Source organism: Cyclopterus lumpus, chromosome 25 (genome assembly GCF_009769545.1).
Source record: "Cyclopterus lumpus isolate fCycLum1 chromosome 25, fCycLum1.pri, whole genome shotgun sequence".
NCBI classification, from domain to species: Eukaryota; Metazoa; Chordata; class Actinopteri; order Perciformes; family Cyclopteridae; genus Cyclopterus; species Cyclopterus lumpus.
In genome coordinates, this window is record NC_046990.1 from 1,509,087 (window position 1) to 1,536,803 (window position 27,717).

General features: G+C 42.3%; 1 protein-coding gene across 1 annotated transcript in view; it reads left to right on the top strand.

The window, feature by feature from the left end:
* sez6b (seizure related 6 homolog b) overlaps positions 1 to 27,717 on the top strand; it is an 89,319-nt gene that overhangs the window by 25,155 nt on the left and 36,447 nt on the right. Inside the window, exons 4-5 of the mRNA XM_034528481.1 lie at positions 13,970 to 14,159; positions 25,763 to 25,948. Coding sequence (XP_034384372.1) covers positions 13,970 to 14,159; positions 25,763 to 25,948 — 376 coding nt within the window. The remainder of the gene's footprint in view (positions 1 to 13,969; positions 14,160 to 25,762; positions 25,949 to 27,717) is intronic.

Here is a 27,717-nt window from a genome sequence, read left to right on the forward strand (position 1 = left end):
TTGCAGAGCCTTGATCTTAGTTACAGTGTAGGACAGCTTTCTTTATTAATTCCCTAATCGTGTTTTGCACAACCAATTTCAAAATACAATTAGTCATAAACCAAATGATCTACTGTCCATTTCCCTTTTCCCAGGTTCACAAGATATGTGTGATAATCTATGTCTACACATGTAAATAGAAACAAAACCATTTGTATATTTACACACCTAATTAGTATAATTACCATGTTTCTGTACACATTAAAAACAAATTATTGTAGAGAGCTGAGTTGCTGATTTATTCCAAAGTTCATCATCATTAGTGTGATGAGGGATTTCTGGGAAGTTATTCTGGACTGACAGTGATCTACACTGACACGTCAAACCACTACCTTTCTTTTATTGTTATCTGTGGTCATTGTTATGGTGTTTGTTTGTTTAATTAATGTAATCGTTGGTGTCCTTATCTGTGGTGCTTTCATTTAGCCTCTTAGCTTCACACCAGCGTCATCCGTGGCCGGAGACATTATGGTAAATGGACCTGTCTTCTGACCACTCATAGTGCTTTAACACTTCATGACATCATTCACCCATTCACACCCTGGTGGGAGGGGCTAAGGTTCCACCTGTCCATCAGCAGTAACTAACATTCAGAGTTACAACACACACCAGTAGGAAGAACACAAAGACACAAAGGCAAACGTGTTTAGAACTAAAAGATAACTGTGTTGCTGTCGTTGTCAAAGTGGATCAGATAGTGAAGGCCTAGTCTTATCAGTCTGGTCATTAAGGTGCTGCAGAAACACCAACATGGCTCACACTGAGGCTGTGAGAAGATGTCCATGTTTTGAAAATGGCAACATTTGTGCAATGTATTGCGTCAATCACTCTAGGGAAAATGATGAAAGAATTCTGGTGCACTTAATATGCAATAGTAAAGTTTATTCATTATTGATAAGTACCGCACAGTCCACTAGTGTGTAAAATGTGATACTTGCTAGTTGATGGAAGGCCTTTTTTAATAACCAGCGGGGGAAAGTGGAAATGGTCCATTTATGATTGTATATCTGATAATGAATATCATATATGTTTTTGATCAAATCATTGTGATGAGCAAAGTGGTTCTGCTGGTCTCTTAACACCCCAATAATGAATATGATAACGCGTTATTACCAGTATACTGTAATTTAGACACAACATGTTTTATTTACATTTGAAATAGAAGATGCATAAAATGATTCAAACTTTATTTTGTGGATGTCCCCAAATTGTTACATGACAGGGAGAATACTGTTGAACCTGATGTTGAATTAGTGTCTGATTGAAGAGGATCTAACTAAGCTGATGCTGAAGTGCAGTGTTTTGTTCTCCATCAACCAAACTAAATGTTGTTTTAGTTTTGAGACTGAAATGTTGCACTTGCACTTCCCTCCATGTTGCACCCAAAGGCCCCCGTTCATTTACCAGCAAAAACCCTCTATTTTCACCAATAACTAGTTTCTTACTATTTCCTATGAGTAACAGTTGTTTTATTGTGCACCATAGATAACATATGTTTGGACAAAAGACTTGGATAAAGATGAGGGGAGACCCCCAAATTTGTTAAAACCTGGGTCTTATTCTTTGAGTTTTTAACTTCAAGTTTTATACGTGAATTTTTATGTGTAAATATTAACCCAGAGTTAAGCGGTTCTAGATAACAAAGCAAAAGAGAGAGGAAGGTCTCCATGGACTGCACACAAGGATACGGGGGTCTCTATCGGCCGCAGAAGCTAATAGTGCCGATCTACATATACAGCACTAAGTATAGCAGAAAGTGATAGCAGGGTCAGGACTAACTGCAGAAAGATAGGCCTGGGGTCAGGATGGACCGCAGACGACGACAGATTGGGGTCCCAAGTGGACTGCAGAAAAGGATAGTGTGAATCAGAACTCTCATCCTTCAGTTGAATCTCTAAAACGGACCTCTCCTCCATAGTCTCCAGCATGAAGACCTCCAGTCAAGGCCTGCCTCCCCTCACTCTCCCCTCTCGTCACAAACATCACCTCCTCACTGTCCTCTGGTCTCATACCACCCTTTACAGGCCTTTAAAATCTGTACACATACGAAATCCCTGACCTTTGACCTCACATCGGATCAGGAAAAACTCCCCCAAAAAAAGAGACAAAACCCTTTCACAGGGAAAAAAGGGAAGAAACCTTCAGGAGAGCAACAGAGGAGGATCCCTCTCCCCGGATGGACAGATGAATAGATGTCATGTGACCAGATGAACAGAGTTACAGTTACATAAACATTCAATGAACAGACAGAAATGTCTGAATACGGCTCTGTGGACCAGCAGTGCTATGGCAGGGGGCAGGGCCACGGAAGCAGGAGGCCGGCCCACCAGCCAGGAGGCATCGCAAAAGAGGCCGGACCAATGAGGTCGGCCTTTGAGGCAGGAAGCACAGAGAAGGAGGCTATTGGGAAGGAGGCCCGGTCCAGGCCAGATGCTGGATGCAGGAAGCAGGGGCAAGGAGTCAGGACCAGCTTCAGACACAGCCAGGTCCAATGGACCCTCTGAGACGAGAAGTCACAAAGGTTCAACTGATTGCAGTTAACCAACTAGACTTACTCGCTGGTGGAGCTGGAGAGAAGGAGGCCTGATGCTAGAAAGCACTGTGATCTTCCTCCTTGCTCCTTAGTGGATGCTGCTGAGAGGCATTCATATAACAGGTGTATGTTTAAAGTAAGACATCCGGCCGGGCCTTCATTATTCATGCGTAGGCATGGTCTAAGGAAGAACACCAAAGTGAGATAAGAAAATATGAGGCCCAATGGGACCGTATCCATTTTCATTAATTTAGTTACATTATTGGAAGACAGTCTGCTGCAAAGACAAACTCTACCTGTTAATAACATCTTGGCTATGGTCCTGAGGCAGTTTTGACAGTTAGTGAGTAGAAAAAAGCAGCACGTTCATCATCAGTGGCCTTTACTGACAGGCTGTGGGACACCTCAGTCTGTCTCTTCTCTCTCCACTATGAGCCACTTCTCCTGCTGGAACAGATGTTCCCTCAATGCCACTGTATACTCACTTCCCTCATAATTACTGCTGTTAATTTGCGGACACATACATCCCTCTAGAGGAACAAGCGTGGACTGATGGGCACAGTGATATTACTGGTATGTTTACAACACAGTTTAATACATTTAGGAGACAGGTTCAGCAGTTTATAGAACTGTAATAATGGATGAATGGAGGACGTGTATTGTTTTCAAGGAGGCGAGCAATTAGAGGTAAAGTCCTCTCATTCTCTGCTGGGCCTGGCTTTCTATCTGCGTTACACAAAATAAGAAGATGAACAAAGGAGTTCAGAGGAAAAGAGAAGAATATATAATACAGAATTATAGTACACAACATTGTACACGGATTTGCCTTACACTGGATTTCCCCTTCATTTCTCCCCATCTCCTTCTTTGTGTTGCTGCATTTGTTTTCACTTGTCTCTACACACACACACACACACACACACACACACACACACAAACACACACACACACACACACCCACACACACACACACACATCCATGGACTTTGATCCATTAGTCAACAACATATCCCAGGGTTCCATCTGTCCCTGTTTTGCTCTCATCCTCCATGCTGTCCGACCAAAGTTGTCACTTTATATTTAATGAGGGAGTGTCAGTTGAATTATTCAGCTGCCATTTGTTGCTTTTATAAAGTAAATGGATGTCAGAGAGGATTTTCTCTTTAGAGCACAGCAAACAGTGTTCTCTATTCTCCGCTGCATGAGATAAGAGTTTTTTGTGAGGATTCAGTTATTCGGTATGTAAATATGTAAGTTACATGATGTAATAAAGAGAAATATATTTATGTAAAAGAAAAATGTATCTCTCTGTCACTCTCAATTGTTCAAAATCGTCTTAACGGAACTTAAGTATTCCAATATGGGGGCCACAGTCTAGTACTGTTCACAGTTAGCCTGAAGCACTATCGACAAGATGATCAATGTGGGACGGACTAAAGTTAGCACAGGAGTCCTCTATATATTATATATATATATATATATATATACAGTATATTGAGACATTCCATTCCATTCCACTATCTGAACCGCTTAACCTGTTCAGGGTTGGAGCCGATCCCAGCTGACGTTGGGCAAAGGCAGGGTCCACCCTGGACAGGTCGCCAGTTTATCATTTTGAATTATGATATTGAATCAAATGCAGATGGAATCACTTACATTTAGCTACAGCACTGTCAGATAGACATCTAGTGTAAAATCGTTTGCCTAATTGCGTATACTCCGATAGTAAGATTTCAAAAGTTATTAGGTAATGGTAAAAATGGATTCAGTGGACAAACTATTAAATGTTCTATTCTAATGGCATATGCCAGAACAAGGTTGAGGGTGTGGTTTAAGCAGTGAGTACATTTCTGTACACGTTGGTGTGAAAGATTAAAAACAAGGCTTTCAAATAAGTTATAATTTAATTTAGGTTTAGGATTTATTAATAGGCTTGAGTTAAAGATGGCAGCTACTCCACCTCCTCCACCGGTGCCTCGAGCAATGTGAGTATTTATGACTGGGGGAAGTGGATTAATTTAGGCTGACATATTCTTCATGACACAGCCAGGTTTCAGTAAGACAAAATAAATCAATATGATTATCTGGTATTAAATCATACTAAAACAGCTTTAGATGACAGATATCTGATATTTAAGAGTGCATATTTAATTATTATATTTAGTTGCACTGTTGCCTTTGTGGTATTAACTTTAATTATGTTATTTTGAGAGTTAGCACCTCCAAATCTGAGGCCATGGTGCTCTGCCGGAAACCGGCGGATTGCTCCCTCCAGGTGGGGGCAAACTGCCTACCCCAAGCGAAGGAGTTCAAGTATCTCGGGGTCTTGTTCACGAGTGAGGGTAAGGTGGAGCGGGAGATCGACAGGCGGATCGGTGCGGCTGCAGCAGTAAAACAGGCGCTGTACCGGTCCGTCTTGGTGAAGAGGGAGCTGAGCCGGAAGGCAAAGCTCTCCATTTACTGGTCGGTCTACGTTCCAACCCTCACCTATGGTCACGAACTCTGGGTCGTGACCGAAAGAACGAGATCTCGGATACAAGCGGCCGAAATGAGCTTCCTCCGTAGGGTGGCCGGGCTCAGCCTTAGAGATCGGGTAAGGAGCTCGGACATCAGGGGGCAGCTTGGAGTCGAGTCGCTGCTCCTTCGTGTCCAAAGGAGTCAGCTGAGGTGGTTCATCTAGTCAGGATGCCTCCTGGACGCCTCCCATTAGAGGTTTTCCGGGCACGTCCAACTGGTAGGAGGCCCCCGGGGAAGACCGAGGACACGCTGGAGGGATTATATCTCCCGGCTGGCCTTGGAACGCCTCGGGATCCCCCAGAATGAGCTGGAAAGTGTTGCGGGTGAGAGGGAAGCCTGGGTCGGCCTGCTGAACCTGCTGCCACCGCGACCCGACCCCGGATAAGAGGTGATAATGGATGGATGGATGGATGTTATTTTGTATAACTCTATCCAAAGCATTGATCCTAACCATTGCCCCTTGGTGTTCTGTGACAAGAAACAAACATACAAATTGCAATATAATAAAACAGAACATCAACTTAGTGCCCATTGTGCATCTTTAGCCAGACTAGCAGCATGGCTCTTTTGATGGAAGGTTATACATTCCAACACGTTGGTGCTCACTGAAATATCTATTTGAATGTTTTCCCTTGAAATATTGTACAGATATTCATCATCCCCAGACGAGATATGGGGAGGGCTTTGAGGGATGCCCTAACCTTTTAATCCCATCAACTGGGTGATATTTTTTATTACAAATCACTCAACAGCTAATGGATGGGTTGTCATGAAAATTTAGAGCACGCCTGCAGGATGATTTTTAGGTGATGCTCGGATGTTTCATCTAGTTCAATTCAATTTTCAATTCAGTTTATTTTGTATAGCCCAATATCACAAATTACAAACTCCCCTCCCCTTTACAATCTGTACACATACGACATCCCTGACCTTTGACCTCACATTGGATCAGGAAAAACTCCCCAAAAATAACTTTTCACAGGGAAAAAAGGGAAGAAACCTTCAGGAGAGCAACAGAGGAGGATCCCTCTCCCCGGATGTACAGATGCAAGAGAGTTAATAAGGTGCAATGGAGAGATGTAAATTCATCCATAAGGAGAGAGAGAAGAGGAGATAGGTGCTCAGTGTATCCTAAAACATCCCCCAGCAGCCTATAAGCCTATAGCAGCATATCAAGGGGCTGGACCAGGGCAAACCTGATTCAGCCCTAACTATAAGCACTATTAAAGAGGAAAGTGACAACATTAGATGAAGATATCAGTCTGTACAACACTATGGTTTATGACAAAAGTGTTCATAACTAACGACTAATGAACTAATTCCCATCAGCCTCAGCTGTACTGGTTTTGTGCTACTTAGCAAATGTTAGCATGTTTGCACACCACAAGATGGTGAATATGGTTAACATTATACCACCTTAGCAGCAGCTATTTTCAATGTCAGCATGCTAACATTACCAATGACTGCAAAGCCCTACTGTGCCTAAGTACAACCTAAGAAAGCTGTTAATGTGGCTGTTGACTTAGTCTTGTTTCATGCTTCTTCTTCTTCTTCTTCTTCTTCTTTAAATTAAACGTCTGTGTAGCTATTGCTACAGCTTGAGAGGTGCTTAAGAGGTGAAGCTAATGAATTGTAGAAAGTGAAATTGACAATTGCAGAAAAAGAGTTCCAGACTATTAAGTGTAGACAGACATGTCAACTGCTATCTGTTCCCTAATTACACTGTGATCTCAACTAAACTGTAGTACAAAACATTATCAACCACTGATGTATAATGTGATCATATATATTGTCAGAGCAATAACTCTTGTTGCAGACGTGGGTTCACCCCTCATGATTATGTTTGTGAGGTGCAGCTGGACTGGTGCCAAGGCAAATTGGATTACGTCTTCCAATGTTCTCTCAAGTGTTTTATTATCCCTGAGCTGAAGGCATAATGGGATTACTTGGTTATGCCCTTTGTTGAGCGCACTATTATCCTGATGCTGTGTCCATGAGTTCATTAACAGCACATTATGACTTGTTAGACACAAGCACGCTGCAGAGGCCGCTGAGCTCATACAGTATGAGTCATTCATGTTGCGTTGGATAGACTCCTACTGTACGTGGGCTGAAAGTAAAGTTTAATTTAAACAAGTGCACTATAATTGAATAATGGACTGTACGTGCAGAGCATTATATAAGCAGTAATAAGTGGATTTAGGTGATAACAGTCATGATGAATACCTCCCTCATTTTACATTTAAAAACAAAAGGAACATTTTCTAAAAACGGTAACAGTTTGTCATATGAGGATGACTTTATGTGGATAATATGCTGATTAGTTTGAAAAAAAACAATATTAACTCAATGTTTACTTAGTAGCTGTTTCTCTCCAGAGCTTTTAACTGCATCCTATGGTCTTCATTAGTGGTTGGAGTTTGCACACTTGTCACAGAGAGATATTAAGTTAGATCACTGTGTCACTATTAATTTAGAAATGGATTTATATATAGATGACTGCACAAAAATATGTATCATTGTATATGAATGTAGGAAAGATTCATGTTTAATTAATTTTTTCACGGTATTTCATATTTCAAGCATAATTAGTCATGCAGTCCAACACAGTTTTTACAAACACTTGGACGCCATGTAAGGTTTGACCTCTGACCTTTAAGCAGCTGGATGTAGTTAGCTTATAATAATAATAATACATAGCGCTTTTCAAAACTTAGAAAGATAGACACTTTGCAAAAATTAAAATCATCATAAAAGCTTAATGTTCATGTACCTGTTTGCAATGTAATAGTACATGAACATTAAGCTATGTTTTAGTGTATAGCTCTTTTATGATGATCACATGAAGAAATGTATCTTTATCTAACAAAAAGTTCCTCTTACAAAAGCCAGCAACACTTGTCAAACTAGGCTTGTTACATGCATACAGTATTTTCAAAATAAACTTACGTCTTCACAGGAAACTACTCAGTCAGGTATGTCAAATGATTTGTTTTGAAATCAAAAGTGCATCAGCTTCTGTTAGTTGTTAAGCAAATATATAAAAGTTAAGCATGTATAGCCGATGTTACCAGTGCAATCTATTTTGGATACACAAAAGATAAAAAGAAAACATACACCCTTTCTTTTCATACTCTCTCTCAATAATAGTTTGGAAGAAATATGGTGGATTACCTAATCTTTGACATATTTTAGATTAGCCTATATATCCATGTTATTTTATATAGGTTGTATTTAAATGACATTTCTACAGATTGGACTGTAAGAAAATGTGCACAAAATGAAAACCTATTTATGAGATCAAATTAACCCAACATTATAGTCAAACATTATACACAAATACACAATATTTAATCAATACTATATAATACATCAGTATTCTTCATGTTGTTGCACCCTTAACAATAGTCTGACATCTGCTGTTCACTGAGTATTAACAGACTGTTAAATGACACTTGAGTTCTGTCAGTGGATACACATCCATACAGACTGATCTCAGGAGAGCTGGTAAGATAGGAGGCAGATGATTTGATCTGTGGAGGGCCACGTGAAGGCTTGACTCTCCTTTCCTTTTAACGCCTGAATAAAGATACCCCCGCTGTGATAAAAGCTGATGGAAGCAACCAGGCGTCTCACCAGACGTGCTGTCAGAGAAGGTGACACGCTGACAATTATCAGGCCTATCTGCAGTCTAATCATTGAGCTCTACATTGTCCTTTTGGCTTGTTCCATATTTCTTGCTTTTGATTTGTTACGTTATGCAAAGCAGACTTCCAGCGCTGTTTTGTATGATACATGCTGATGTGAAAATGTCCCTTGGCACACTATATTTGTCACAGACATTGCTTAAATCACATAAGGTCAAGAGTGCTGATTATTATGTTTTTTGCTCTCTAGGAAATTACTGCAAGTTTAAGTGCAAACAAGCCCTTGAAGTGTGCAAGAAAGAAAAACGTCATAACAATGTGCAAATTGCTTCAGATGTCGAATTATTCTAAGAAGGCTGGCACTTCCGCCATGAAGCCCTTTTTATACAATAGGAGCATTTCATTATCTTATATGAAGTTAGAACACTCTCCCTGTTTTTGCTTTCTCACTTGCTGACTTTGCACGGTGTGGCAAAAATAATGGCTGCTAATCTGAATGAATAAACTCTGTGCAAAGCTTTTACGCCATTTTTTAAATCATCCAGTATAATGTGGGTAACTGCTGTTGTAAAGTGCTAGCCAGTTGGGTGCAATTTGTTATGTGAATGGCCATGACTGCAAATACACATTATGTAAATATTATTTACATATGTATGACTGTAACAGGCAGAAAGAGGCTGAAGTTTAGCTTAGCCTTCTACAAATTGTGTATGGTTAGTAAACAACATCACTTTCTGATATGTTCATTCGTGGTGTTCTGTTCTTCTATGTAAATCAGATTTCAATTTAGATGTGTATTGGTCAAGTGTGTTCAAGCATACAAGGAAATTAACTTTGGTAAATAAATAAATGAATATATTTATATTTATATTGTGATGTCATGAGAGGGAGTGTCATCAATGGGAGATACATCCCCTCCTAGTGGTTACATCCGAGACTACAACCCATCATTGCATCTGGTTAGCTGACTACAAATCCCATAGTCAGTGGGGTAGCTGGGGCCCAGTTGAGAGCTGGCTGATTACCGTGGAGAGGGAGTGGATAAAGGACAGGAGCGGACGTAAAGAGAAAGAGTTTTATGTTATGTTAAAGACAATGAACCAGAAATAAACTGAAGATACTTATGTTTGTTTTGTGAAGCGTCTTTCTGCTAGAATTAAGTTGACCTTTTACTAAAAGAATCCGAATATAGTATTTTGAGTCAGAAATCACCGTTTGTCGCTTTGATTTGTGCACCCGGATCTCACAAACCGATCCCGACCTCTCAAGATACCTGAATAAACAGAAAGCCTAGATAAAGTATTAAACCTCCTTGGATGTTTCACCCTTTTGTTGCTTTTATACATGAAAATGGTCAATATAATTTGGCTTCTTTAATGTCAAATTGAAAACCGATTTGTACAAACTCATGCCAATTAATTACAAATATATAAGGTAAAGTAAATGATTGCATAGATATTCATCCCATTTAAAGAGACTGACCTAATTCAACAAAGGTCCAGCTAAAACAAAAATGGAGATTACCTGAGTGCAATTGATGCGTGTCAAGTGATTGTAGTATGGTCCTTGCCCCTGCTTCCTGCATCCAGCCCCTGGCCTGGACCTGGCCTCCTTCCCAATGGCCCTGCCTCCTTCTCTGTGCCTCCTGCCTCAAAGACCTGACCTCATTGGTCCGGCCTCTTTTGCGATGCCTCGTGCCTGGTGGGCCGGCCTCCTGCCTCTGTGGCCCTGCCTCCTGCCTCAGAGAAAAGATCATTAAAAAGTATATAAGTCAGGAGATGGCTACAATGATATTTCATTTAAAAGTTCATTCAAATCTATCATTAATTAATGGAAGCAGTATGGCGCTTGTTTAAATCTGCCACGAGCTAGCCTTCCTCAAAAACTGAGTGACCGGACAAGAAGAAGACTGGTGAGGGAGGCCATCAAGACATCTACGACCACTCAATTGTAAGAAGGTTCTTTGGTCTGATGAGACACACATTTAGCTTTTTAGCCATCAGACAAGACGTTATGTTTGGCGAACACCAAACACTTCACCACAAACGCACCATCTCCACAGTAAAGCATGGTGGTGGCAGCTCATGCTCTGGGGATGCTTCACAGCAGAAGGCCCTGGAAGGCCTGGTAAAGGTAGAGAGGAACATGAATGCAGAACAATATTGCCAAATCTTGGAGGATAATCTTACTCAGTCTGCAAGAGAACTACGAATAGGGAGAAGATTTATTTTCCAGCAGGACAACAACCCCAAGCATACACCAAAAGCTAAACAAAAGCTACATACAAATTGTTCTGGAGTCTTTATGACTTCACGTCTCATAGGGTCCATTGGACCTGGCCTGGTGGGCCTGCTTCCTGCTATGGGACAGGGATGTCGTATGTGTACAGATTGTAAAGCCCTCTGAGGCAAATTTCTCAGGATTTACAGAGCTCATGCAGTTTGCAATAATTCTCTGCCTCTGAAGACTCTGAAACTTCCATCCATCCATTTTCAGCCACTTATGGGGTCGGGTCGCCATGGCAGCAGACCCAGCAGGCTGACCCAGGCTTCCTTCTCAACCGAAACATTCGCAAGCTCATTCTGGGGGATCCCGATATAATCCCTCCAGCATGTCCTGGGTCTTCCCTGGGATATCCTATCAGATGGACGTTCCCAGAAAACCTCTAATGGGAGGCATCAAAATTAGACGCCCGCACCAACTCAGCTGACTCTTTCGACACGAAGGAGTAGCGGCTCAACTCCAAGTTCCCTCCTGATGTGCAAGCTCCTTACCCTATCTCTAAGGCTGAGCCCGGCCACCCTACGGAGGAAACTCATCTCCTTACCTTATCTCTAAGGCTGAGCCCGGCCCCCCTACGGAGGAAACTCATCTCCTTACCTTATCTCTAAGGCTGAGCCCGGCCACCCTACGGAGGAAACTCATCTCCTTACCCTATCTCTAAGGCTGAGCCCGGCCCCCCTACGGAGGAAACTCATCTCCTTACCCTATCTCTAAGGCTGAGCCCGGCCACCCTATGGAGGAAACTCATCTCCTTACCCTATCTCTAAGGCTGAGCCCGGCCACCCTACGGAGGAAACTCATCTCCTTACCCTATCTCTAAGGCTGAGCCCGGCCACCCTACGGAGGAAACTCATCTCCTTACCTTATCTCTAAGGCTGAGCCCGGCCACCTTACGGAGGAAACTCATCTCCTTACCCTATCTCTAAGGCTGAGCCCGGCCACCCCACGGAGGAAACTCATCTCCTTACCCTATCTCTAAGGCTGAGCCCGGCCACCCCACGGAGGAAACTCATCTCCTTACCCTATCTCTAAGGCTGAGCCCGGCCACCCTATGGAGGAAACTCATCTCTTTACCCTATCTCTAAGGCTGAGCCCGGCCACCCTACGGAGGAAACTCATCTCTTTACCCTATCTCTAAGGCTGAGCCCGGCCCCCCTACGGAGGAAACTCATCTCTTTACCCAATCTCTAAGGCTGAGCCCGGCCCCCCTACGGAGGAAACTCATCTCTTTACCCTATCTCTAAGGCTGAGCCCGGCCCCCCTACGGAGGAAACTCATCTCTTTACCCAATCTCTAAGGCTGAGCCCGGCCCCCCTACGGAGGAAACTCATCTCTTTACCCTATCTCTAAGGCTGAGCCCGGCCCCCCTACGGAGGAAACTCATCTCTTTACCCTATCTCTAAGGCTGAGCCCGGCCACCCTACGGAGGAAACTCATCTCTTTACCCTATCTCTAAGGCTGAGCCCGGCCACCCTATGGAGGAAACTCATCTCTTTACCCTATCTCTAAGGCTGAGCCCGGCCCCCCTACGGAGGAAACTCATGTCCTTACCCTATCTCTAAGGCTGAGCCCGGCCACCCCACGGAGGAAACTCATCTCTTTACCCTATCTCTAAGGCTGAGCCCGGCCCCCCTACGGAGGAAACTCATCTCTTTACCCTATCTCTAAGGCTGAGCCCGGCCCCCCTACGGAGGAAACTCATGTCCTTACCCTATCTCTAAGGCTGAGCCCGGCCACCCCACGGAGGAAACTCATCTCTTTACCCTATCTCTAAGGCTGAGCCCGGCCACCCTACGGAGGAAACTCATCTCTTTACCCTATCTCTAAGGCTGAGCCCGGCCACCCTATGGAGGAAACTCATCTCTTTACCCTATCTCTAAGGCTGAGCCCGGCCACCCTATGGAGGAAACTCATCTCTTTACCTAGCAAACTGTGTTGCAGATTAACTTGTGTGGGGTTTTCAGCTAAGTGCGTCCGTGGTTGTTCAAAGTAACTTATGTAAATAGTGCCGCAGATAAACACATATGAGTATGTATTTAAAATTGATTGACGGCTTTTATGTTCTGTTTGTGTTCTCAACAGCTGCCGTCACTACAAGCAACCACAGATGTGGTGAACACAGTCACTTGTTAAACTGAAACACCAGCAAGCTTTTAAAAATGTTGACTGCCATTTGACTTATCAGAAGTGTTATTGTAAAACTCAATAAAGTCAAATCTTAGCATCTGTCATGGTATTTGATGTTCTGTACATGATCACAGATAATGTAGTTGGAAGCATCTATAAACTCTTGTGCTATGTTTCTACTTGTGTAAATCTGGCCACTTAGTACTGGGCTACTTGCTAATGTATTTTACCCCCTCACAGAGCTGGAAAGTAAATTAGTTTGGGTTGCATTCGCCATCTTTGGTTTTTAACTCCCTTTCAGAACTTGACAAACAATAGCACTCAGCAGTACTTCTGTTGCCAGTGTGTGTGCACACTGCCGTACATCATCATTGATACACATTTTAAAAGGGTCTATAGTAGTAACAGTTTTTCTCATGTGTTGGTCAAAGGAAGTACGCATTTTGCACATTATCATCTTCTCTGAGCTTGATGATCTCATCTTGGAGGTCAGTACCAGGCGTCCAGGAGCTGACTGTCTAATGAAATGTTGTCTTGCTTTAAACAGCGCTGAATACATGCAGATTGTGGTTACAAACACAATTAAAACCACAACAGCATTTTAAATCTGGCTCTTGGTGATTGTTGTGCTGAATCAGCTCCTATGTCAGGTTGAGCATCCTCAACTGGCATAAGATGCTGCTGAGCCTTTTGTGATTTTAGAGTTAATGAATGTTGGTCTCCTTCAGGTCCTCGGATACTTTGAATCTTTCAGAATCTTCATCGATTGCTGTTTTGTTTTTACGATGCAAAGATGGTCTAATCCTGTTCTGTTTTCTGTCAGGTGTTGAATGTGAATCTATCTGAGGGAGACAAGGTGGTGTTTGAAGATGTGGGCCACGGGGAGAACACCATGCTGGCCAATGAGTCCATTCTGATGAGGGGGTTGGTAGTGAGAAGCCACAGCAATCAGATCTCTATCCGCTTCCACAACCAGAGGTCTCGGGTTGGATCAGTGCTGCTCAGATACCAAGGTAAGTTTGACTTGCATGGAGCATGACATGTGAATACACCAGCTCAAACATCCTGCAGAGATGACATGAGGAAATCACATGATAAACTGATGTTAAATACCACCGTCGTGCCATATACACAATGGAAATTAGAAGTATGTAAATGGTAATGGACAGTACTTGTATCATGCTTTTCTAGTCTTTCGAGCACTTCCTCTTTAACACTACTTGTCATCATTCACCCATTCACACACTGATGGGATGTGCTACCATGCGAGGTGCCACCAGTCCATCAGGACTAACTAACATTCATACACAGTATGCACAGCTACGGGACATGAACGAGTAGAGCCGGGCGTTATTGCCTTTAGCAGAATTTATCATTAATAAATAACATATCAACATTTATAATGATAATTCATTTAAACGTATTAATCATAAGCCCATGAATTGGTAATGAATTGAACTGATGGCACTCAGCTTTGGCTATCAGACACAATTAGTTTAAAGTAATTGCATTTAACCTTCAGAACACTAATATATGATCAAACACCTATTGTCTATGTAAAGATATAGTGCAGTAATGTCTACCTGAGCAGAGGAAGAAGTCTCTCTCCCTCTGTGTGCTGTTATCAGAGCTTCTCCTTGCTTTGTTTATCAATCAAATTGTGTTTAAATAGATTCATGCAGCGTTTAGCATTTGAGAGAAGATTGTGAAGCTTATAAAATTAGTTATATTATAAGGGAGATACTACTTTAGGTCTAAAGCTTATTGATTTCTCATTTAGTCTAGCAACTAGTATTTGAAGTTAACTTATTAAGTAAATAATTCTAACGGTTTCCTCCGTTACTCCGTGAGTCTCGGACGGAACAGAGGCAGCACCACTGATTGTATGGTTCACAAAGCCCTTTTATTCATCAGAATCAGAATCAGAAACTGTTTTTAGCCAAGTAGGCTTACACCTACAACAACAACAAGCAACAACAGTAGACAATAAATAAACAATCAACAAAGTGCAGAAGACATAGAGTAAAATGTACAGTGTATGATAAAGTGCAATTCTAAAGTGCATAGGTAACACTTCACAGCTGTATGGCAACTAACCGCGAACTCTCGCCTCCTACTCCTCTCGCCTCCTACTCCTCTCGCCTCCTACTCCTCTCGCCTCCTACTCCTCTCGCCTCCTACTCCTTTCGTTTATCCTCGTGGATAAACGTGGTTTAAAGGCCCGCTTTTGAAAACTTCCTCCGGCCGTTTTGAGCACTGTCCCCGGCTCTAAAATTCGGCGTACTGCTCAAAAGTGTGGCCCCCGGATTTCGGTCACTTTGGCTCGGTTGAAAAACCGCAGAAACCGCTTAGAATTGGGTTTTCGACCATCGATAAAAGTGGTTTCCCTGACCGGATTTGAACACTTTTTGGCCGAATGGAGCTCCGTCTCTGGCTCTACAAATCGGCATGCTGGACGAAAGTGTGGCCCCCGGTTTTCGGTCACTTTGGCCTGGTTGAAAAACCGTAGAAACCGGTAAAAATTGGGTTTTCGACTATCAATAAAAGTGGTTTCCCTACCCGGATTTGAACACTTTTTTCGGCCAAATGGAGCTCTGTCCCCGGGAGGGCCTATCGCAGGGGGCGTCCCTTGCACACGTCCCTGGGTGAACCATTGTAGCAAGACCAAGACGTGAGAGGGACAAGTAAATATGGGAAGGTTTCCCATATCTGCATTTCGTTCCTTGTCCCTGTGTCTTGAGTTGATGAGGCACACTGGAGCATGGTACATACCGTTTTCATGTATCCCACATCCGAGTCAAGATGTTCCTGAACCTTGGCTGCCTCGACCTCAGCCACTCTCATGTTAGTGAGGACCCCGGGCCGATGCCCATAGATGGAGCAAACGAATACCGAAAGATACCCGTAGAAATCGTTCCTTAAGCCCGGTTCCTCCTGGTCCTCCATTCTTTCTGAAATGAGCATATTGCAAGAGAAACAGTGAACAAAAAGAGCAAGGTCCAGGGTGTGAGAGTGGGTCCTGGGTCCTAGAGGACCAGGGTCCTGGAGAACCAGGGTCCTGCTGTCTGCTCTTATGCCCGTGATGATGAGTGCATGTGGGGGTGAGAGTATGTGAAAGTGGGTCCTGGGTCCTACAGGACCAGGGTCCTGGAGGACCAGGGTCCTGGAGAACCAGGGTCCTGCTGTCTGCTGTTATGCCCGTGATGATGAGTGCATGTGGGGGTGAGAGTGTGTGGGAGTGGGTCCTGGGTCCTACAGGACCAGGGTCCTGGAGGACCAGGGTCCTGGAGAACCAGGGTCCTGCTGTCTGCTGTTATGCCCGTGATGATGAGTGCATGTGGGGGTGAGAGTATGTGAAAGTGGGTCCTGGGTCCTACAGGACCAGGGTCCTGGAGAACCAGGGTCCTGCTGTCTGCTGTTATGCCCGTGATGATGAGTGCATGTGGGGGTGAGAGTATGTGAAAGTGGGTCCTGGGTCCTACAGGACCAGGGTCCTGGAGGACCAGGGTCCTGGAGAACCAGGGTCCTGCTGTCTGCTGTTATGCCCGTGATGATGAGTGCATGTGGGGGTGAGAGTGTGTGGGAGTGGGTCCTGGATCCTACAGGACCAGGGTCCTACTCTCTGAGTAGGATGTGAGTCAATATCTTCTTTTGAAAAGCCCAGAAAAAAACTAATTAGAATGCTATTGATGTAGATGATGTAAAGTGAATTTAACTGCATGCTTCATGTAATCACTTGATAGTCTTCCATTTGGAGAGTGAGGCTGGGAGAGTGTGCATGTTGAGTGGCAGAAGGACCAGCTCATTCTGCTCCTTGGATAATTATAAACCATTGACATGCTGACAAATTAATTTAAAATGGGCATGTAGCTAATATTCTTTGGGTTATTATGAAGATGTAATTGCAACAGGACTTCATTATGGGGGGGATTACTTTTTACCCGCATTAATTACTGCCATATCGGAAAGTAGGAATAACAGCATACATTAATAGGTTTGGCATTCAGTTGAGTCCGTCAAGCATAAAACAAACATGGGATGAAATGTACACAGTGTTCAGTGGCAGGGGAAGAAAGAGAGAAAGTGTTTGTATCACTCTACATCACACTTTGTGTTCCAACTTGTACTTTCTGTCAGCACATTCATGCCTCTCATCTTGACCTGGTGGTACAACATGTGTGGGAGACGGACTGCTCTCAAAGCACCTGACTTCACAATAAGGTTGAAGATCTAGTACAGGTGTGCTTTGACACCTTCCTGTGGATATTTACTTTCAGCCAAACTCAAATTGTTCATATTAATATACAATGAATTATCAGGTCATATTCTAGCATCCTTTTTATATTCATCCTTAATAATAGGGTAAAAACAGATATCACAATGAAACGTTCCCAGTTGATTCCAAATACAGCTTTAGATTACAGAGATCTAATATTTAGGTTACACTGCTGAAATAGTGGTGTTAACCTTTATGAGGTTATTTTGTATAACTCCTCTTCTGGTTACTTTTGATGTAATTAATTGAAGTGGCCGTGGGACAGACAGAGTTGTGGGGGGTAACTGCTCGAATGGAAGTTCAATTCAATTCAATTCAGTTTATTTTGTATAGCCCAATATCACAAATTACAAATTATCCTCAGAGGGCTTTACAATCTGTACACATACGACATCCCTGACCTTTGACCTCACATCGGATCAGGAAAAACTCCCCAAAAAATAACCTTTGACAGGGAAAAAAGTGAAGAAACCTTCAGGAGAGCAACAGAGGAGGATCCCTCTCCCCGGATGGACAGAAGCAATAGATGTCATGTGACCAGATGAACAGAGTTACATAAACACATTCAATGAATATGAATAAATACATTTTCTGCATGTTCTAGAAGTAAAATGTTGTATAAATACGGCTTTGGGTGATATCTGAACAAACCGCTCTGTAAAATCCTTCAGAATAGAGGAATTAAACTGGAATGCGTGTTCTATGTGAGAGTGACTCACAAAGAAATCCGTACATTGTCCATACCATGAAAAGACGATGGATTTAGTTTCTTATTTAAATTGTTGGGGTTAAAGAAAAAGCTATGAACACTAACACGATAAAAAACAGTGCAGCCCGTAGAATTAGATGCCACACAGTTACAGATACTTACTTTTTTTACCGAATTTGCCACCGGTCCTACAAACTACAACAACACGGTGTAGCTTTATGAATGCTTATATTATTATTAAAAGAAAAATGGATCTGAGTGTCTAAATCAGACCATCCCATTAAGATATTGACAGATAACGTCCTTTGCGTATTTGTACAGGGATATTTCACAAGATAAGTGTGTATTATACGACGGGGTCAAAGCACCATCTCTAGATTGTTTGCACTTAAATGGGAAGAATACAGTTAAGACTGTTTTGATTCAATGTTTCAGTACACTTTACATTACATTTAGCTTTTATCCAAAGTGTCTAACAATCATACACCGTAGAACAGCTACGGCGAGCAGTTCAGGGTTTAAGTGCCTTGCTCAAGGACACATCAACTAGGGCGGGACTCGAACTACATCGACCTGCTAACCACTGACCCACATTTCAGGCCCTCTGTGCTCCTCCGTGTTTTCCCTTCATTGTGTGTCATTGTCCTCCATCTAACTGTGACTCAGACAAGCTGTCATGGCACCAGGATGATGCAGAATCTCTCAGAAGAATGACACATTTCAATTTAAGACATCAAATGCATGTTCAATATAAGCGGTCCAGAAAGGTCTGATAATACTCAGCAGATTTTTGCAGTCCAGAGTTGACTGCACAGTAAAGCATCTCTCCATAGAGACAAGGCCCAGTCCCACAGAGGTTATGACATTCTGTGAAATTGAATCTCATCACTGAAGGATAGTTCCCACCCACAGTGATACAAGCCTGTCACACTCAATTATGCTCAATGAGCTCTGATGAGCGAGGCGTAAACGTATCTCCTCTGTCACTTTCTTTATTGATGTCCAGGGACAGAGGAAAACACATGTATTTTTTATCAGTCCATGCAGAATGCAAGACAGCTAATAGACCATTTATCTTTGTTAGAAGAAGGAAATGTCATTGTGCTACAAATATAGAACATCAGCAGGGCTGTCAGTAAGCAGGGTGGTAACCTGATTGAAGAGACTAGTACTGGTAACTGGGGCAATGTCTGTGTTAGAAACTCACTTGTACTCTGTATCATGAGAGCATTTCAATGTGTTAAGATTAAAGACAATATGTTGGACCAGCATATAACCTTTCAGCTTGACTGTTGAAATTGGAGTGAAAAGAAAGAAATAGAATACTGATATGTATGTATGCATACATTTTAACAAGACCATGGGTCTGATTCAATTCCCTTGCATCGGAAAGGGCCAAAAACATTGGATCCTAACATCGTTCAATATTTCCTCTTTGCCGTGGAACATACCCACATCTTTCAAATGCCACATATCCAGTTTAACAAAACAACTTCCATCCATCCATTTCCAGCCGCTTAGTCTGGGGTTGGGTCGCGGAGGCTAAAACTCGGACACGGGAGGAGTTCGGGGAGGTAATGGAGAAGGACTTTCGGTTGGCCTCAAGGAGGTACTGGCAAACCATCCGACGGCTCAGGAAGGGAAAGCAGGGCCTACCCCATGCTGTTCTCAGCAGGGGGGGGGGGGGTCCTGTGGCCGTTGGAGGTCTGAAAAGTGCGCAACTGCAGAACCCCCAATGGTGGACTGCAGTAACGACTTAAGCATCATCTGCTGATGTTACACCATCATGATATCTCATGAGTTCCTTTATGGTTCCTGTCATTACAAACCTCATGTGACCCAGTATAGCCAGTCAGAGAAAGAGAGCTCTACTGGGTGATTCACCTCTGAGCGGAGGTCTGATGCTCCACACCATGTTAGGTTAATTGAAAGAGAAACAGCAGGGTGATCTTGCTATGACAACGTGTCCACATACTGCAGCCACACGCCACCTCTGCTGAGCTGAGAGGCTGCTGCAATAAAGCACAGATGAAATGGATGGCCGGGGTGGAGGCTGGGTGTGGGGGTTCTACTGCACGTCTATGGCTCATTGACTCACAGGGAGTGGGGGAATACAGAAGAGAGCTGCATTTCCAAAGCCACACAGATTAGACCCTAGTCTGCCTTGTTCTGTTCTAGTCAGCTCATCCTGCATCATCTGTGGACCCCTACTTTATGTATGATCTGGGTGTTTCTGTGCCTTCATCTTCTCTTTCCTGCTGGCTATTTGTCATTGTTGATGGCCTCTTGAGGATGGAGAGAAGAGGAGTGCCGCCCCAGTGGATTCTCCTTGGAGCAGCTACTGCAGGTCTTCTCTATCTCTCTCTTGTTTTGCTCTGACGTTCTCTCTGTCAAGACTTTTCTCCCAGCGGATCACAGGGAAATTAGGGCAGTGCATAATCTGGATTAGTGTTGAAACATCATATGTTTTCTTTAAAACTACCAATGGTATGATGGCAGCTGCTTGAACAAATCTAGTCATTATTAATATAAATATTTTGATGTCACATGTCAGAGCCGAGAAATGATTTCAGAATATTGCGAGGGAGTAAATCAATACTCGCTAATCTAAAATAGATTGTGAATTTAGAACAACATGCCATGTTTACAGGAATAAATTGTTCGAGATAAGAAGAATGGTTATTGCATTCAGGAGGTCAGTGAAGGTCTCATGACCTGTGTAGCCTGTAAAACCTGCCAATCATCCTATCAACCTATGGAGGTGGGTGACACACATGAACGTACCTGGGATTGGAAGGGAGTGAAGTGGGATGCTCGTGTTGCTAGCTGTTGAGAGTTAGTCTGTGATGTCCGGTAGCAGAGTGTGAAGCATGTTACGAGAACGTTAAAGGTGTTGACTGTTGTCTGGTGTAGGCTATGGTCCATATATATATAGATATAGATATATAGATATAGATATATATATATAGATATAGATATATAGATATAGATATAGATATATATATATATATATATATATATCTATATAGATATAGATATATAGATATATAGATATAGATATATAGATATAGATATATAGTTAAAATGACTTTAATTTTTACGTAATTTTACGTTACACTTAAATTTCATATTTGTGGTCGCTAAAGCCATTAGGAACTATATGCACTGAATATGCACATATCTTGTTGAGGGTATTAGTATTAGACTAAGACATTCTAAGAGTTATTGAAGAGCTATTTTTCTACAACCTTCACTATCCGTGTTAACACTGATGTCTTTTTACACTCACCAAACCTAACGAAAGGATTTTACTTTACGTCCCACTGCTCTGAAAAGAGCGCGGTTGACATTAACTTGAATAAAGACTCATGTGACTAGCGAGGGACAAACAAGGTCACGTGGAAAATGTTCCCGGCAGAAATGAAGCGTTAATTGCATCCATACACGTCTGTGCATTGACTTTGTATTAAACTACATCCCCAGTTCTCCCATTGGGAATTCCTCCATCAGGTCTATGTCAGTGTTACCTAAGGTTGAAGTGAGTGCTGCTTATTGTTTTTCAGTATTTAGTTGTTTTTTTTCCGTATTGGCACACTGTGATATTCTTTACTATCTCAGGTTCAAAATGCACAATCTTTTCATTAAATCAATTTGAGAATTTGAAAATGTTCCTCGATTTGGGTCTCGGCTTGTCATTCAGGGGTGATGGTGGGTCCCAGCCAGACCAGTGGAGAACCACTAACGTAGACCAGTTGAGAACTTATTAATCTGTTAACTACACTACTAAACGGACATAATTTACTGTATTTTTATAAAACAAATAATTAGTTAGTTATAAATTGTATTAATGTTCAATAATTGAATATGTTGTTTGACATTCATCAATAACATTTAGTTCAGACGGTTAAAGCAGCACCATGGAAGATGGTGAAGACGTTTCATATTAGTTCTAATTTAAGGGAGATCCTGAAACGTGTTCATTTATATTCATTAATTTCTAAAGATCTAGTACACAAACTCATTGACATTTAGAACAGTGTTGGTTTCACCTGGGCGACTGTGGCTCAGTGGTAGAGCAGGTTTGTCCTTCAATCAGAGGGATCGGAGGTTCGATCCCCGGCTCCGCTAGCCAACGTCGATGTGTCCTTGGATCAGACACTTAACCCCAAACTTGCAGAGCCAAGGTCTGAGTGTCGGTTCGAGCTTGTGCATGTGTGACTGGTTATATTAGCCTGAGAATATTGTCTCCAAAATGTATACTTTGCACAGATTTTGATATTTCTCATGTACAACAGGGAGATTTAGATTGCAAGCGGTGCAAAAGGAAAGGTCAGATGTTACCAACATCTGCAGGATTCATCCTCCTGCTCCTGCTCAGATGGTGTTGATATATCCTGTTTAGGGCTCAAGTGTGTTTTGAGTGCGATGTTGTGCCAACCCCAAATCAGATTGCTTTAAATGTGAAAGAATGTCTGGAGAATGTTTATGGCTGGCATTTGCCTCTTTGACTAAGTGACCTTTTCAGACAATCATCCCATAAATGAACCTTGATACACAGAAAGACCACGGTGGCCTGTGGCAACGAGAGTCCTGACGACTGAAGCCTGGACACAGAGCTGCCAGATGCATTCATCTCTGCAGAGTTTCTCACAGTAATGTGAAGCCAATGGCCAACAGAAATAAATGACCTGGGGGAGCAAACAAGATTGGAGATACGGTTTGATCTGAGCGGAGCCAATCTACATCAAAGCACAATGTGGCCGGAAGAAATAAATACATTTAATTTACATTGGCTAGCTACAGGGAACTAATAAACCTCTCAAATGATTGCTCTTCTCCTGTGATCTACTGATTCGATACAGTGGAGGCCAACAGAGGTTATATAGAGCCGGCGTATGGACAGTCTGGGCTCATGAGTTGGTTAAGCAGCTCAGGAGCAGCAGAGGAAACAATAATAAAGCTTACTGAAGTAGGAAAATACATATTTACCATAATTAATCAGTAATAAGGTTCTGAAATGAATGTGTACATTACAGTAAACGTTTCAGTGTCCATTTAAACATTAAGGAGTTTGCTTGTAGTCTTTGGACATGGCACCCGCCCTTATTTTCAACCTTTTAGAAAAAGTTTAGGTTTGTACATTTGTAAATATCTAGATGGAACGAATGAAACCAACCTTTCTGTCTGACTAGGAGCACTCACGTGGCACTCATCGTACAGAGTGCCACGTGCCCGCGGGTCCACAGGCTAAAAGCAATCTCCTTGCTGATAGTTACTATTGCATTCCTGTGGAATAACAGTATGGTCTGGAACAAAGGTTCTCGTGGGTTTGAAGTACTCTCAGCCGCTGGGCTTATGGCCTTCCATTGGTTCATTTTTCCGGTAACATGCAAATAACCGTCAATAACACTGCATGCTAATGGATTAATGGCTTCACGGGGGCGAGTCCTTCCCTGAAGTAAACAGTCCTACTCAGAAATAGTTCCCCGACTTCCGGTAACTTCTCTACTTCCTGTGAAGCAACAAATAGTTCCTCCTGGAACAGAAGTTATTTTTCTGACCTCTCTACATGCAGCCTCCATTTTGACTATGTCCTCTATGATCAATACATTCCATTCATACCTGAATCAATACGTTCTTCATAATATTCTTCATAATACCCCTTATTAATTATCATATCCTTCTTGTGTATTGTAATTTGAACATAGACATTCTTTATATACATGTGTAAGTCAAAATAAAACTATTACAACCCAAACTAAGATACGTTGAACTGTAGGTCAACTTGTACCCTCTTGTGATTATCAATAACCTTTCATTACAACCAAAAGATGATGTATGGCCTTAAGGTCTACAAAGACAAGACAAAGTGATGTAGCATTCAGCTGGCATTTTACTGCTGCAAGGCCATTTGTCTCAGTGAAAGCTCCCTGTTAGCACCAGTGTTATGATGCCACAATGCTACCATGATGGCTCTTTTATCTCTTCTATTCTCCAGTGAGCCTATGAGCTTCGTAGTTTTGGTTGGCCTGGATATTAATAGCTGCAGCTGACCATGGTAATGATAGGACACAGCTCCACAGCTGCTGCTATGGCTGCACTACTCTGGGATGTTGCTCTAATGAGAAATACTATAAAGACCAACTTCTCTTCTTATCTCTATTTCTTTGAGACACCATAGAGCTGGCCAACATCCCTCAGCTCTAACAGAGTGTTGGAGACGGCTGAGGTCGTAGGATGTCATTTATTGGCCTATTTAATCTCCCTACATATTTCCTCGCCTGAGGCACAGCGCTGTCTCCAACAGACAGAATCAATAGCAGCACTACTGCCATCCAAGGGATAACAATAAAACTAGGACAATTACAGTGAGATGGATCAGAGTCTTTAGCAGAAATATATTATTAATATGTTTGGCAGAATGCCAGAAGCCTGAAGGGAGACAAATCAGTGGCAATAAAAAAGACCAGTTAACTGGTCACCTGAGAACCAGCTTGCACACGATCCCCACATATTGGCATGATGTGACAGGTATGTGTGTGTGTGCGTGTGTGTGTGTGTTGTGTTTGTATGTATGTGTGTGTGTGTGCGGGTGGGTGGGTGTAAATGCTACCTACCGGCAGGTGGTAGCCACAAGGACACTAAATGTCACTGTGGTAGTGTTGCTGTATATTTTCCATTGGATATTTATTGTTTTATTTACTTCTCTTTAAGCAGACAGCTTAATTAAAATTCAATTGGACTGTGGCAGTTTGGAAAGTCAGGGCCTTTGAGGTTTCTATCACAATTACAAAAGGGCCTATGAATACAGTATCATAAGTCAAGTAGATAAGCTAGAGTTTGTATGTCTTTGGGTAAATAAATAATACCTACAACTGTTCTCATACACTCGTCTTTTCAGAGCTGCCAGCAATGAAACAATACTTGTTTAGGGAGTGTTTGTTGAGCTGACAATAGCTATACACCCGATCACGTAAGCAATTTAAGTTCATTAGTGAATGAAAACAGTATTTGTGTTTTAGTCAATCAGAGCAGCAGAGCAGTGAGTTTTCTTGACCAGGAATTATATACAGCTTTATTTTTCTATTTCTTTGGCTATTTTTTGAGACTCAGAAATTATTCTGGACCCATCTCCATCTCCATCTCTATTATTCAGCTCTTGTAACTAAAATGGAGCTGTTGGCCCTCCTACTTTCACATGAATCTCATGAATTAGCTCGGTACACTCTCAAAGCCCGGACACATTGATAAACATCCAGTTTCCTTTCAGCTGTACACGTGACTTTATCAAAACCTTCAGAGGTTTCAGGGTTTTTCTTTCGATTTGTATTGCCCTGGGTTCAGTTACTCCTGCTTCAAAGAATCGCAACACAACCCCTAACCAAAGCTTCAATAGCCTAAGAACATTTCATTCTTGGAGCTCATTGAGGGCTGGATGTATGGAACTTTGCAGGAAACTCTTTTTGCTGTGACACCCGAGCCGCTTGCTCAAACTAACTTGAGTCCTTTCAACTTGTGAAACTAAACCTCAGCTCTTGCTGAAATTTCACTTTCTCTCACAGCTTAATTCCCTCTCCCTTTGTATCTCAAATCTCTCCGTCTCATTTCTTCATCTGTCTGTCTCTCTGCAGCCTTTGTGTTGAGCTGTGTCTTCCCCCAGAGGCCTCTCTACGGTGACGTATCAGTGAGCAGTCTCCACTCTGGAGGTGAGGCTTTCTTCTCCTGCTTGACCGGCTACCAGCTGCAAGGCTCCAGTGTGCTGACCTGCCGCAATGCTAGCACCCCCTATTGGTGTGGCAAGGAACCACACTGCCTAGGTAAGGCAACCAGAACCAGAAGGATACACAATCACAGCGCATACTACATTTCCTCAGTTATTATCAGATATTATTTCACGGTGGTGTAGTGATTGACACTAACAGGGGATCAATGGATATTTGATGAATGCAATTATTATTTAATTAATAAATGAATGGATATAAAAAATACATAATATAACAAGATGTTTAAGTTTATAATTATTTAGAATTCATTTAAACATTCATTACGTAACCATTATTATTAGCATGACATTGTTTGCATAATTAGCATCTTTGCTTCAATCGTCCCCCGCCAGCCTTTTAATTCCCTGTCACAGCATTTTGGGTTATTTTTTAAGAGTCATCTGTTGGACCTTCTGCCACACCTGGACTCTCACAGGAGTGTGTGGATGATGAATGTTTTTCTTTCTTTGCTCCTATGAGGCTGGCTGATGAATAAGAAGTGACCATTTTACTCCTGATCCCACTGATCGACTCTGAAGCACTGCTCAGGGAACGTGTCTCTGAAAGCAACTTCAAACAGACAGTTTGTGTGACTATACATCTGGATCTCTGCCATCTTGATTGGTGTGTGTGTGTGTGTGTGTGTGTGTGTGTGTGTGTGTGTGTGTGTGTGCATGCGTGTGTGTGTGTGTGTGTGTGTGCGTGTGTGTGTGCATGCGTGCGTGTGTGCGTGCGCCACAGCATAAAGCAGGTGTCTCGAGGTGTGATTACTGAAGGCTGGGCAGGATGCCAATGGGTTTATTCTTCCTGCTCTGCCTTAATTAAGCTTTGTCTGCATGAGTAACCTTGACCTAAACAGCTGGGACCCAAAACACACATGCACACACACACACACACACACACACACACACACATTTTCCCATAGCTGGAGATGGATTCTCTGTGAGTGTTGATATCTGATTGTATCTCTGACGCTGTTATCTGTCTCACATCATTTCTCTCCTAACAAGAAGCTCTTGAATTTAAAATCAAAGGTGATGGAAAAGTGAGGAATCTGATTCACTTTCCTACTAATTACAGAATAAGTATTTGGTCAGTTCAAATGTTTGATACATCCAAATGATATGACCATGCACCTATCTGGTATCGAGCCACACTGTCAACAGTCTTCATAGGTACTTGGTAGTGAAACACAGTTTGAGTGAAAGCTGTTGAGGTCTGTGGTTTCTGAGTAACAGGATCTTTTTTTACATTCTAAGAAGGTTTTTAAAGGAGCAGTGCGTCGGATTTCGGAGGGATCTCGTGGCAGAACTGGAATATAATATTGATTATTTTTCATTAGTGTTTGATCAAAACTAATTAAATCTAAGAATGGTTGTGTTTTCGTAAGCTCTGAATGAGCCCTTCGTATCTACATAGTGAGCAGGTCCTTCTCATGGATGTATAGAGAACTGGATACAGCGAAAGTCGCTCAGTGTGCATGAAGCCAAAATGGCTTCGGGAGTATAAAATTACCAAACTTTCACATTTTAATCTTTGTTTATGATCAAGCTGGCTTCTGTTGCAGTATTCTACGCCAGGGGGCGAACAAACAAAACATTCTGTGAGGCAGGAAGTCCACAAATGTTACCAGCAGAACGCCAACAGCTCCTAAATAGCTAGTCTTGAGGTTGACACTTAAAACAACTTCCCCATAGCATTAATTCCTTTATTTACACTACAACATTGAGTTTAGTTTTTTTAAAGACAAATACTGTTTTCATGCTCTCGGTTCTACTTGATCACATTTTTTAGGTGCTGTAAAGTTACTATTAACAAAACAC